We start from the raw sequence: 13,037 nt of genomic DNA, 5'->3' as shown, positions 1-13,037 counted from the left end.
AGCAACATTCAAATAGAGATGTGATCGTGATTGCCCTTTCTCCCCGGTTGAATGCAGAGAACAGTTAATTCAACCAAATTTTAATCATGCGATTATTGTAATGTTGATGATTTTTCACAAAAGAGACTAAACGAGATAAAATATTGTTTGAGCCTATAATACAAAAACACTACTATAGTTACAGTATGACTACTTTTTCTTGCAATGTTGATTACAGGTTACTGTGTGGAATTATCGATAAAAAGAAAAAAGTTATATCATCATGCAGATTTTTCTGTAAGAACATCAAAGCAACACTTAGTCAAATATAATTTTTAAAAAAGCAGAGTGAAACATTTAAAACAACACAGTCATTGAATTCAAACCAGATACAAATGAACGTAGTGATGCCTTGATGAAATCTTCTTTAGAGAGATAGTCTTATTGCAACCATATTAAGATTATTGCAACATGGTCATAAGACAGTAAGCTGCCATCATCTTTATCTAGTCTCTACCAATCACCCACCTACCTTTCCCCACACCTGTTCTCACCTGTCACCTGCCAGCTAAATTGTGGGGCCATTTTCTTTCCATATTTCTATTCCTTGCCATAGATGCTGACCTGCTAGTTCCTCCAGCATTTTGTGTGTATTCCATTGGATTGTTATTATCCGCCTGATAAATCAGACAAAACAACTGTTTAATATCTATACTAAAGAAGGTATAAAAACAGAAAGGGTATTTGATTATGGTAAACTCTCTAATTAAATATTATGCCTGTCCCATTATCTTGAACTTTGCTTGTGAATTACCTAATTAAAAAAATTAATACCTCGTCTGTTTTCTTTTGTTTGAAGAGGATCATATAGCTTTGTGAAGCGAGTTGTGAATAAAGAGAATGGAATACAGTGTGCAGCTAAGTTTGTTACACTCAGAAGAAGTATCCAGGCTTATGAAGAGCGTGGAATTTTATCCAAACTTAATCATACAAGGATTGCCTGCCTACTTGACGTTTTTGAAACCAAAAGAACACTTGTGTTAGTGCTGGAAATGTATCCTTTCTGTGTGTTTTGCTTGATTACTTGTTTCCCTGTTTAGATTCAAGAACATTGAACACAGGACTGGACACTTTGGCCCACCATTGTTTTATTTTAATCCTACTTCATTTTGTCTGTACGTATTTATTTATTGAGATACAATGCCGAGTAGGCCCTTCCGACCCATCAGCCCGCGCTGCCTAGCAACCCCCAATTTAACCCTAACCTAATCATGGGACAATTTACCTGCTAACTGATTCGTCTTTGAACTGTGGGAGGAAACCGGAGCACCTGGAGGAAACCCATGTGGTCACAGGGAGAACATACAAACTCCTTACAGACAGCGGCAGGAATTGAACCCAGGTCACTGGTACTGTAAAGTGTTGTGCTAACCAGTAAGCTACTGTGCCACCCAATAATATATATTCCTGATAAAACACTAGTTGCAATATAGCTTCATAATATTGTGGGTTTTCTGAACTCATCTTTAGAACTAAGATTCACTATTGTTCATTTACTCACTTAACCACAGAGCATCAAGAGAGCACAGTAGTTTATCGTGTCATAAATTTAGAAAGTGCTGGAGGTATTCAAAATGCCAGGCAGCAACTGCGGAGAAAGAAACATCAATGGGGAGACAAGCAGCACACACAAAATGCTGGTGGAACACTGCAGGCCAGGCAGCATCTATAGGAAGAAGCACTGTCGACGTTTTGGGCCGAGACCCTTCGTCAGGACTAACTGAAAGGAAAGATAGTAAGAGATTTGAAAGTTAGTCCTGATGAAGGGTCTTGGCCCGAAACGTCGATAGTGCTTCTATAGATGCTGCCTTGCCTGCTGTGTTCCACCAGCATTTTGTGTGTGTTGCTTGAATTTCCAGCATCTGCAGATTTCCTCGTGTTTGCTTGATCAATGGGGAGACTACTGTTTTTCTATACAGAGCCAGGGTTGATTTTCAATGAGAGAAAAATATTCACATTCTTGATGCTCTGTAAGGAAAATACTGTTAGAACACAAATCCTGTCACACAAAGGGCAAAATCCAGAATAGAAATGAGCCAATTATTAAAAAGATGATGATGCTGTACCTATTTGTCCTTTCAGTTATATCATGGCTGATTGATACTTCTACTGCACTTAACTTCCTTGGTTCTGCCATCACTACAATTAACATACATCAAGTAGTGACAAACAGCTAGTAGCTACTGCAGCTGAAATATTTTGTTTCAAAAGCAAGTGAAAGTAAATTTCTATGGCAATACTTCTCAATAGCAGGTTAAAAGTTTTCAGGAGTAGTTTCATCCCCTTGATAACTTTTTTCAAGATAAAATAACATGCCCATTGGAAAACAAATGTATTTTGTTTGGTTGGGTCCTCTTTATCCTGAACAATGCAACAGGTGCTCAAATGAAGGATTGCTGGATCGCCTGTTCAAAAAGAACATCGTTGCAGAAGCTGAGGTAAGATTTACTTTTACATGAACATTTTTTACTAATTTTCATCGTATTGCTCTTTATTAAATCATTAACATGACAGTAGAAGGATAGAAAGAACAGGGCAGCAGAAGGGCAGGCAATTTGGCATACAATGCTGTGCCAAACTAATTAAGCTAATGACACTTAACCATTTCAGCAAGCAGGTGTGTTTGTTCTCTCTCTCCCTCTCCCCCTCTCTCTCTCTCTCTCCCTCCCTCCCCTCCCTCTCTCTCCCTCTCTCTCCCCCCTCTCTCTCTCCCTCTCCCCCTCTCTCTCTCTCTCTCCCTCTCCCTCTCCCTCTCCCTCTCCCTCTCCCTCTCCCTCTCCCTCTCCCTCTCCCTCTCCCTCTCCCTCTCCCTCTACATCTCTCTCTCTCTCTCTTCCCCCCTCTCTCTCTCTCTCTTCCCCCTCTCTCTCTCTCTCTCTCTTCCCCCCCTCTCTCTCTCTCTCTCTCTTCCCCCCCTCTCTCCCTCTCTCTCTCTTCCCCCCCCTCTCTCCCTCTCTCTCTCTCCCCCACCCCTTCAGCTCTGTACCAAACTATTATTTTGCCTGGTCCCATCGACCTGCACCTGAACCCTAGCCCTCCATACCCCTCCCATCCATGTACCAATCCAAACTTCTCTTAAATGCTGAAACTGGACCTGCATCTACCACTTCCACTGGCAGCTTGTTCTACACTCTGACCACCCACTAAGTAAAGATGTTCCTCCTCATGTTCCCTTTAATTTGAACTCATCTTTCAGAGCGTGGAAGGTTATACTTACTTCTCCAAATTCGTTCTTACCAGAGATGGGAATTTGTGAACTGCCAATTTAATAGATTTAATGTAAAAGACATATTCCAGAATCACATTCAGTGATTGATCATATTTTAGTAGCTATATTTTTAACTTGGTTCGACTGGAGTCAATGCCATCGGCCATAAGTAACCACAAATAAGGTTACATAAAGAAATAGGTCATCTTTAATCCATTAGTTACTTAAAGCTAAGAGATACTAACATCTGTTCTTGAGGGCAGTGCAGTTGATGTAGAATTCATTGAAGCCTTTGACAAGCTTCACATACAAGACTGGGCCGAAAGGTTAAAGCACACAGATTTTGAGTTTTGGTAAATTGGATCCAAAACTGATTGGTAATGAGAGTCAGAGGATGATGTTGGAGGGTTGGTTTGTGATTGGAAGGCTATAAACCGTGGTGTACATTAGGCGTCAGTATTGGGATCCTTACTATTTGTTATATACACTAGATTAATTATTTGGATGTGAATGTGAAAGTATGAACAATAAATTTGCAGATGATACGAAAGTTAATAATGTTGTGGATAGTGAAGGAGGTAATCTTGGGTTGCAGAATGATACTGATAAAATGGGCTGTCATATTCATTTGAATCCTAATAAGCATAAAAATGAAATATTCTTTTTAGGCCAAAGAAGATAAAGACATGCACAATGAATGCTAGCACCACAAAACATGGGAGCAGAATTAAGCTCATTATCCCTCTCAACCCCATTCTCCTGTCTTCTCCCCATAACCTTACTAATCAAGAACATCTGCTTTGGCCTCCATGGCACGTGGCAATAAATTACACATATTTCCCACCCAATGGACTCAGTGATTAGAAAATCACCTTCCTCGAGCTCTGTACTTCTAGGGTTGGTGTGACTGGCTCTCACCAAAACCAGGAAGTTGGGATATCTCAACCACCTGAACTCCAATCTGTGCAAATACTGTGTAAGTATTGCCCCAATGCAATCACCTGTTGGCAAGAAACAACAAATCACAAACTGCATATGATCATAAAATAAGTTTATTTACAAACTTCAGCTTTACTGAACAGTTAGTAGAAAAAAAATAAAAGGGCCCATTACAGTTAACCCAGTCCAAATGTGCGCATAAATTGGAGCTCATCTGAAGTTGTCTTTAACTCCCGTGCTGGACCCCTGGTCTGTGTAAAAGCACACACCACTTTCCAAATGTCATTCAAAATCTATCTCAAACAAATGGGCTACCACATGGGAGTATTGGTCCTTCCTTCTTGAAGCCATTCATCTTCTCACCACTGGCTCAACCTGCAAGTTAACCTTCAGGGTGTTCTGCACAAGGACTCCCAAGTCCCTTTGCATCTCAGATTTTTGGACTTTCTCCCTGTTTAGAAAATAGTCTACGCATATATTTCTACTACTAAAGTGCATAACCATTCATTTTCCAACATTGTATTTCATTTGCCACTTTCTTGCCTATTCTCCTAATTTGTCTAAGTCCTTCTGCATCTTAACTTTCCTGTAATTACCATGGGTCTTAACTTGGTAAGCAGCTTTGTATATGGTACCTTGTCAAAGGCCTCTGAAAGTCCAAATATACAACATCCACTGCATCCCCTTTATCCTACTTTTAATCTCCTCAAAGAATTCCAACAGGTTCGTCAGGGAGAATTTTCCCTGAAAGAAACAATGCTGACTTTGTACTATCTTGTCCTGTGTCACCAAGTACTCCATCACCTCATCCTTAACAATTGACTCTTAACATTTCCTAAACACTGAGGTCAGGCTAACTAGTCTATAACTTCCTTTCTGCTGCCTTCCGCTTTTCTTAAAGAGTGGAATGACATTTGCAATTTTCCAATCCTTTGGCACCATGTCAGAGTCCAATGATTTTTGAAAGATCATTTCTAATGCTGCCACAATCTCTAATGCTACCTCTTTCAGAACCCTAGGGTGCAGCTTATTTGGTCTGGGTAACTTATGTACTTTTAGGTCTTTCAGCTTTTTGATCTTTGTAATAGTAACTGCACCCATTTCACTTCCTTCACACACTACGACATCTGGCACACTGCTAGTGTCTTTCACAGTGAAGACTGTTGCAAAATACTCATTTAGTTCATCTGCCGTCTCCTTGTCCTCTATTATTTCTCCTGCCTCATTTTCTAGTGGTCCTATATCCACTCTCATCTCTCTTTTATTTTTACATACTTGAAAAAGCTTTTACTATCCACTTTGATATTATTTGCTAACTTGATCTTTTTCCCTTCTAGTGATTCTTTTAATTGCTCTCTATAGGTTTTTAAAAACTTCCCAATCCTCTATCTTCCCGCTAATTTTTGCTTTGTTGTATGCTCTCTCTTTTGTTTTTACTTTAGCTTTGACTTCCCTTGTCAGCCACGGTTGTCATTTGAGTATTTCTTCACTTTTGGAATACACATGTCCTACACCTTCCACATTTTTCCCAGAAACGCATGCCATTGTGGCTCTGCTAACATCCCTGCCAGCAGCTCCTTCTAATTTACTCTGGCCAACTCCTCTCTCATACCACTGTAACTTCCCTTACTCCACTGAAATACTGCTACACCGGACTTTATTTTTTCCCTATCGAATTTCAGATTGAACTCATTCATTTTGTAATAATTGGTTCCTAAGGTCCCTTAAGCTCCCCAGCCATCTCTGGTTCATTACATAACACCCAATCCAGTATAGCTGATTCCCTACTAGGCTCAAAGGCAAACTGCTCTAAAAAGCCATCTCTTGGGCATTCAACAAACTCACACTCTTGAGATCCATTACCAACCTGATTTCCCCAATCGACCTGCATGTTAAAATCTCCCATGACTATCATAACAATGCCGTCTTGATACACCTTATCTATTTCCTGTTGTAATCTGTGGTCTACCTCCCAGCCACTGTTGGAATCCTGTATATAACTGACATCAGGGTCCTTTTACCCTTGCAGTTTCTTAACTCAACCCATAAGGACTCAACATCTTCTGATCCTATGTCACATCTTTCTACTGATTTGATGCTATTCTTTATCAGTAGAGCCACGTCTCCCCCTCTGCCTACCTTCCGATAACGATATAACCATATAACAATTACAGCATGGAAACAGGCCATCTCGGCCCTTCTAGTCTGTTCCGAACACTTACTCTCACCTAGTCCCACCGACCTGCACTTAGCCCATAACCCTCCATTCCTTTCCTGTCCATATATCTATCCAATTTTACTTTAAATGACAATACTGAACTTGCCTCTACCACTTCTACTGGAAGCTCGTTCCACACAGCTACCACTCTCTGAGTAAAGAAGTTCCCCCTCGTGATACCCCTAAACGTTTGCCCCTTAACTCTCAACTCATGTCCTCTTGTTTGAATCTCCCCTACTCTCAATTGAAAAAGCCTATCCACGTCAACTCTATCTATCCCCCTCAATTTTAAATACCTCTATCAAGTCCCCCCTCAACCTTCTATGCTCCAAAGAATAAAGACCTAACTTGTTCAACCTTTCCCTGTAACTTAGGTGCTGAAACCCAGGTAACATTCTAGTAAATCTCCTCTGTACTCTCTCTATTTTGTTGACATCTTTCCTATAATTCGGTAACCAGAACTGTACACAATACTCCAAATTTGGCCTCACCAATGCCTTGTACAATTTTAACATTGCATCTCAACTCCTATACTCAATGCTCTGATTTATAAAGGCCAGCATACCAAAAGCTTTCTTCACCACCCTAACCACATGAGATTCCACCTTCAGGGAACTATGCACCATTATTCCTAGATCACTCTGTTCTACTGCATTCTTCAATGCCCTACCATTTACCATGTATGACCTATTTTGATTAGTCCTACCAAAATGTAGCACCTCACACTTATCAGCATTAAACTCCATCTGCCATCTTTCAGCCCACTCTTCTAACTGGCCTAAATCTCTCTGCAAGCTTTGAAAATCTACTTCATTATCCACAACACCACCTATCTTAGTATCATCTGCATACTTACTAATCCAATTTACCACCCCATCATCCAGATCATTAATGTAAATGACAAACAACATTGGACCCAGTACAGATCCCTGAGGCACACCACTAGTCACCGGCCTCCAACCGGACAAACAGTTATCCACCACTACTCTCTGGCATTTCCCATCCAGCCACTGTTGAATCCATTTTACTACTTCAATATTATCCCTCTGATACAACGTATAACATTCAGCTCCCAACCACAACCATCCTTCAGCAATAATTCAGTGATGGCTACAACATCAGTCCTCTCTGCCCAGCTTTCTCTGGAACCTTCACCCAATTCCACCATCCTGATTGGCTGACACAACATTGCTAAGTTGAACAACATAGCCCCTTACTTTTAACTCAAATCCAAACATGCTAAAAGCAGAACATACTGCTATTACAGAAAATGAAATGCCTACAGCATAGCAGTAAAAATCTTAACCAGGGAGCTACACTGAGAACTTAGTACAGAAGTGGATAGAAAAGGTGCAAAGAAGGCATGTGTAATATTTGGCTTCATTAGCTAGATCAGAGAATATAAGAGCAAAGATATGAGAATGAATCCAGGAATGAAAGGATTACCATATGAGGAATGTCTGGCAGCTCTTGGGCTGTATTCTCTAGAGTTCAGGAGAATGAAGGGAGATCTCATAGAAACATTCCAAATGTTAAAAGGCCCAAACAAATTAGATATGGCAGTTATTTCCCACGGTAGTGGGTTCTAGGATAAAAGGGCACAAAGTGAGGATTGAAGGATGTCCTTTTAGAACTGAGATGTGGAGAAATTACTTTAGTCAGAGGGTGGTAAATCTGTGGAATTTGTTGCCACGAGCAGCTGTGGAGGCCAAGTCATTGGGTGTATTTAAGGCAGAGATAGATAGGTTCTTGATTAGCCAGGGCATCAAAGGGTATGGGGTGAAGGTAGGGGAGTGGGGATGACTGGAAGAATTGGATCAGCCCATGATTGAATGGCAGAGCACACCCGATGGGCCAAATGGCCTACTTCTGCTACTATATCTTATGGTCTTATATTATGGTACATTTTTTTTGGCCACAGCTGGAATACTGTGCTGTTCACCACATTATGGAAATAATGTAATTTTACTGGAGAAGGTGTAGAGGAAATTCACCAGGATGTTCTCTGGAATGGAACATTTCATGTATGGGGAGAATCCAGGTGGACTAAGTATGTTTTTTGAAAATAGGAAGCTGAATGAGAGAGCCTAGTTGAGGTAAACAAAATTATGAGGGCATAGTAGGAGAGATGTAAGAAATGTATTCAGATGTGTATAAACCCAGAGGGCATACATTTAAAGTAAGCAGTAAATGATTTTTTGGTGACTTGAGGACTCTTTCTCCCAGAAGTTCATTGGAATCTGGAGTACACTGCCTCAGATCCACAATATTTAAGAAGTAGCACATAAATCACCAAAGCATAGACCAAATGCTTGAAAATGGAATTACAAAGTAGTATAGATAGATTAATAGCCAGATTAGTCATGAGTGGGCTGAAGGACCTGTTTCTGTGCTGAATGAGTCTATAACTCTCTAACAGAGATCAAGTTTTAATTTATAATTACCTTCATATTATATTGTTTTGCCTAGGTTAGAAACTATATCCAGCAGATTTTGGAAGGGCTCCATTATCTCCATGACAACAACATTCTTCATCTTGACATAAAAGTAAGATTCTTCCTTTCAAACTTACCAAAGCTACTTATACTACAGCTCAAGATTTTTGTAGAGTGTCCGTTTTCTTTATTTGTGCAATAGCTGCCCAAGCTGTATCAATTATTCCATGGCTTAGCTTCACGTAGTTGTCTAGCAGTGCAAATTGGGGGGAAAGTGGGTATAGCAGAGAGAAATTTTAAGCATTTGCCCAAAACAAACACAAAGTTAGTGATACATACCTCTTACCAACCTGAAGCCATCCATAGATGGCCTGGAGTGATGTTAACAGGCAATTCAACAAACAAGGGCTAAATATCTGAAGCCTCCAAAAACAAAACAGGCCAGATTCCAGTTTCAGAACATAATAAAAATCTGAATGAAGGGTTTTCGCTGGAAATGTTGACTGTTTATTCATTTCCATAGATGCTGCCTGACCTGCTGAGTTCCTCCAGCATTGTGTATGTGTGTTGCTCTGGATTTCCAGCATCTGCAGAATCTCTTGTGTTTATAATAAAACTCTTTGCCTGTTTCATTCACTTGAAGTTACTAAAGCCAGTTCACTGGCATACAGTACAAGCATTCTCACTGTTTTTGTACCTTTTTTGCTGTACAAAGAGAACTCTTGTGTCACAAGAAACAGAGTTTACAAGCCACAAATTGTCTTCTTAAAGTACCGACATTGCCACTTACAGATGTAATCAGGCTTGTATTTTTTTAAGTGTGGATTGAGTGGTTTTTTAATTCAGTGTTAACTCTGATATTTTAGAAAGTACATTTTTATATGCTTGAAATGAAACAAAGTGTTGAAAACACTCACTAGGTCAGCCAGCACCTGTGGAAAAGAACATTTCAGGACTGATAAAAGTTCTTCAATTAGAGATATTAACACTATTTCTCCTTCCACAGATGCTGCCTTATTTCTGAATAATTCTGGCATTTCTGGTTTTATTTCAGTTTTCAACTACTGCATTGAAAACTGAAGGTGTGAAGGAAATACTGAGCAGGTTTGGCTGTACTAGTGGGAAAAGAACCAAAGATAAAATTTGAGCAGAGCTGAACCAGGTCTTTGACCTGAAACATTAACTCTGTGGCCCGACCTGCTGATGGTATCTAGCATAAGCTGTTTTATTATTCATGTTATTTTACCTGTCAGGGTGTCACCAGTTTTTTATACTCATTTTTTAAATTTTGTTTTTACTTGGAGATACAGTATGGTAACAGGCCCTTACCATGCTGCCCAATTACCCCCATGTGACTAATTGACCTACAGCCCCATACGTCTTTGGAATATTGAAGGAAACTGGAGGAAACGTACATGGGTTACTGGCGCTGGTACACTAACTGCTGTGCTACCATGCTGACCCTAAATTATCAGTTACTCCCAAGCATTGTTCATACCTTCAGCTGCCGAAGTGGGATTTGAACTTCTCTCTCTGGATGCTGCCCTCTGCCTGCTAGCCAGGTAACTTAACCACTATACTAACCAACTATGTTTAATTTCATCAGTCCTGATGAAGGGTCTCAAACCAAAATATCGACTATTCACTCTTTTCCATAGCTGCTGCCTGGCCTCCTGAGTTCCTCCAGCATTTTGTGTGGTTTGCATCTGCAGAATTTCTCTTGTTTATGTTTAATTTTATTTGGTTTGTTTATTCCCAGGGTAAATCTGAAACCAATTCCTTTTCCTTTTATAGCAGTCGGTCTTTTACAAGTTAGGTGTTTCTATAGGATTGTTTCTTGATTTATCTTAGCATTTCATTCCTTCCCCTCTACAGCTGCTGTTCAGCTTGCAGATTGTTTATTGATCTCTGTTTTAGTGTATTGGTCTAAAACTTTAACTGCCTTTGGCCTCATGTGACACCATGGAAAGTTTTAAATGCTGAATTCACTATGAATGTGCTTGGTGTTTATGTCATGCCACCATTCCATAAAATTGGAACAGGCCTAAGTCATGCACCTTGGTAAAGTTGCCACTCATTTGAATCTGATTACAAGAGTCAGGTGCCCTTCGGATAACATGATGAAATATGTATATAGCCAATTACAATACAGCTAACGCCAATTGTATAAGGGAAGGAAAGTGACAAACACTGGGTTCTCCATTCTGATTGTTATTATCCTTCAATCATCAGACTCCTGAACCAGCATGGACACCTTCACTTACTAACCTCACTTATAAGAAATCTACAACTCATGTTCTCGATATTATTTATTTATTATCAATATTATTGCTTGTTTCCTTTTGTACTTGCACAATTTATCAGTCTTTATGTGTCGTTTTCAGTATTTCTGTTATAATTCCCTGTTCTACTGTGAATATGTACAAGAAAAGATATCTTGAGATGAAAGATATCTCAAGATAGCATTAGTCCCACAAGATATGTACCTTGATAATTAATAAATTTACCTTACTCTTAAAAAATCGATTGTAGAGAAATGCCTTGCATGCAGTGAATAATTGATTGAAGACTGATTTACAATGTATTTTTTCCTTTCTTTAATTAGCCTGCTAACATTCTAATGGTACACCCAGAAAAAGACGATATTAAGATTTGTGATTTTGGATTTGCACAAGAACTCACAGGGGACAAGCTGCAGTTTAGCAAATATGGCTGCCCAGAGTTTGTTGCCCCAGAAATTGTTTCGCAGGATCCGATTTCAACAGCCACTGACATATGGTAAGGTAGTATTGTAATAGCAAGAGATGAATGTAGAGTTAGAGTGTATTAGACATCTTTAACTAGAAATTAGATTTCATTGAGCTACTCAACATTTTAAGAGCAGCTTCTTTCCCTCCACCATCAGTTTTCTGAATAGACAATGAACCCATGAACACTGCCTCACTTTTTCCTTTCTTTTTGCACTACGCATTTGCAATACTTAATTTTTATTCAGTGCTGTCACAAAACCATAAACTTTATGACCCATGTCAGTGATGATAAACCAGGTTCTGATTCTGATTCTGCTCTCTACAGGACTCTGTCCAGAACTGATTTAACCTACGATAAAACGCAATGGCTACCATTACCATATGAAACCCACAAAATTAGATAGGGCATTTCCGGCTGTGGTCCATGTTAGTGCTTCAGGCTCTTGCATCATTGTATATGTTCCTAATACCATCAATTGTCATGCATTGCATGTTTCAACCTCTCTTAATGTAAATTACAGCCCAGAGTTCCAGCTGTTCCTGCTGTTTAGCAATAGCATGTTCTAGTTCAAGGGACACAGTAAATGCTAATAGAGATTTTAAGGAAGGATGATCGTGTTTAATGCAATGTACATCAGTCAGATGCGATAACTCTATTACCATATGGAATAGGTATTAGAGAAGGAAAACTGATTTTAAACGTCCGCTGCCTTGTGGCCATATCCACCCATGAGAGTAAACCCAGAGAAAGAAATCCGGAGCCGGGGTCCCTAAGACAATTTGATGTTGTTCACAATTTCACTCTGGCAGCCTCTGCGACAACACTGGTGCCAAGCTGTATCGGCTTGTGTCCTTCCCTTTTCTCTACATCAGTAACATTGTGGTGAACTACATATACCTGTCTGGACTGCTCCTGTGGCTCCTTCCACAGACCCCTGCTGACTGCTCCTGTGGCTCCTCCCACAGACCCCTGTATAAAGGCGATTGAGGCCTGAGCCCGGCCTCATTCTCTAGGATGTAGTGTTGTTCATTCTTCCAGTCAATAAAAGCCGATATCTCGCTTCTTACGTCTCAGAGTGAGTTATTGATGGTGCATCAAACATGGAGGGGCGAACCCACTGCATGGGCAACAGCCGGTTCTTTAAATCTTCCTGCCCAGGCTTGTGCCCTGGAGAGGATACAGTCCACCAGAAGCGCAAACCCATGATCCCCTGGGATCGACGGCTACCTACTACTATTACCATACAATCCTGATTAAGGAATCACTTTTTAATATTGTTACCTTAGCTGCTCATGTAGCTTTTAACTCTGCACAGAAGTAAAGGCTTCTTGAGAGTGTGCAACATTGAGTTGATGTTTCATTCTACCATGTATCTTGCTCATATTTTGCAACCTCATACAGAAGGCTCTTCCTTTAGAGAGTGCCATTAAATATATTTACAAGATGT

The 13,037-nt window shown here is 40.0% G+C and overlaps 1 protein-coding gene across 1 annotated transcript in view; it reads left to right on the top strand.

Annotated features, from left to right (window-relative positions):
- Positions 1-13,037, top strand: part of LOC140732397 (obscurin-like) — a 530,964-nt gene that overhangs the window by 466,645 nt on the left and 51,282 nt on the right. Inside the window, exons 101-104 of the mRNA XM_073054987.1 lie at positions 839-1,033; positions 2,417-2,477; positions 8,874-8,951; positions 11,445-11,617. Coding sequence (XP_072911088.1) covers positions 839-1,033; positions 2,417-2,477; positions 8,874-8,951; positions 11,445-11,617 — 507 coding nt within the window. The remainder of the gene's footprint in view (positions 1-838; positions 1,034-2,416; positions 2,478-8,873; positions 8,952-11,444; positions 11,618-13,037) is intronic.

Source organism: Hemitrygon akajei, chromosome 8 (genome assembly GCF_048418815.1).
Source record: "Hemitrygon akajei chromosome 8, sHemAka1.3, whole genome shotgun sequence".
NCBI classification, from domain to species: Eukaryota; Metazoa; Chordata; class Chondrichthyes; order Myliobatiformes; family Dasyatidae; genus Hemitrygon; species Hemitrygon akajei.
Note: the sequence above shows the minus strand (reverse complement) of the source record. Positions and strands in the feature narration are given on the sequence as shown.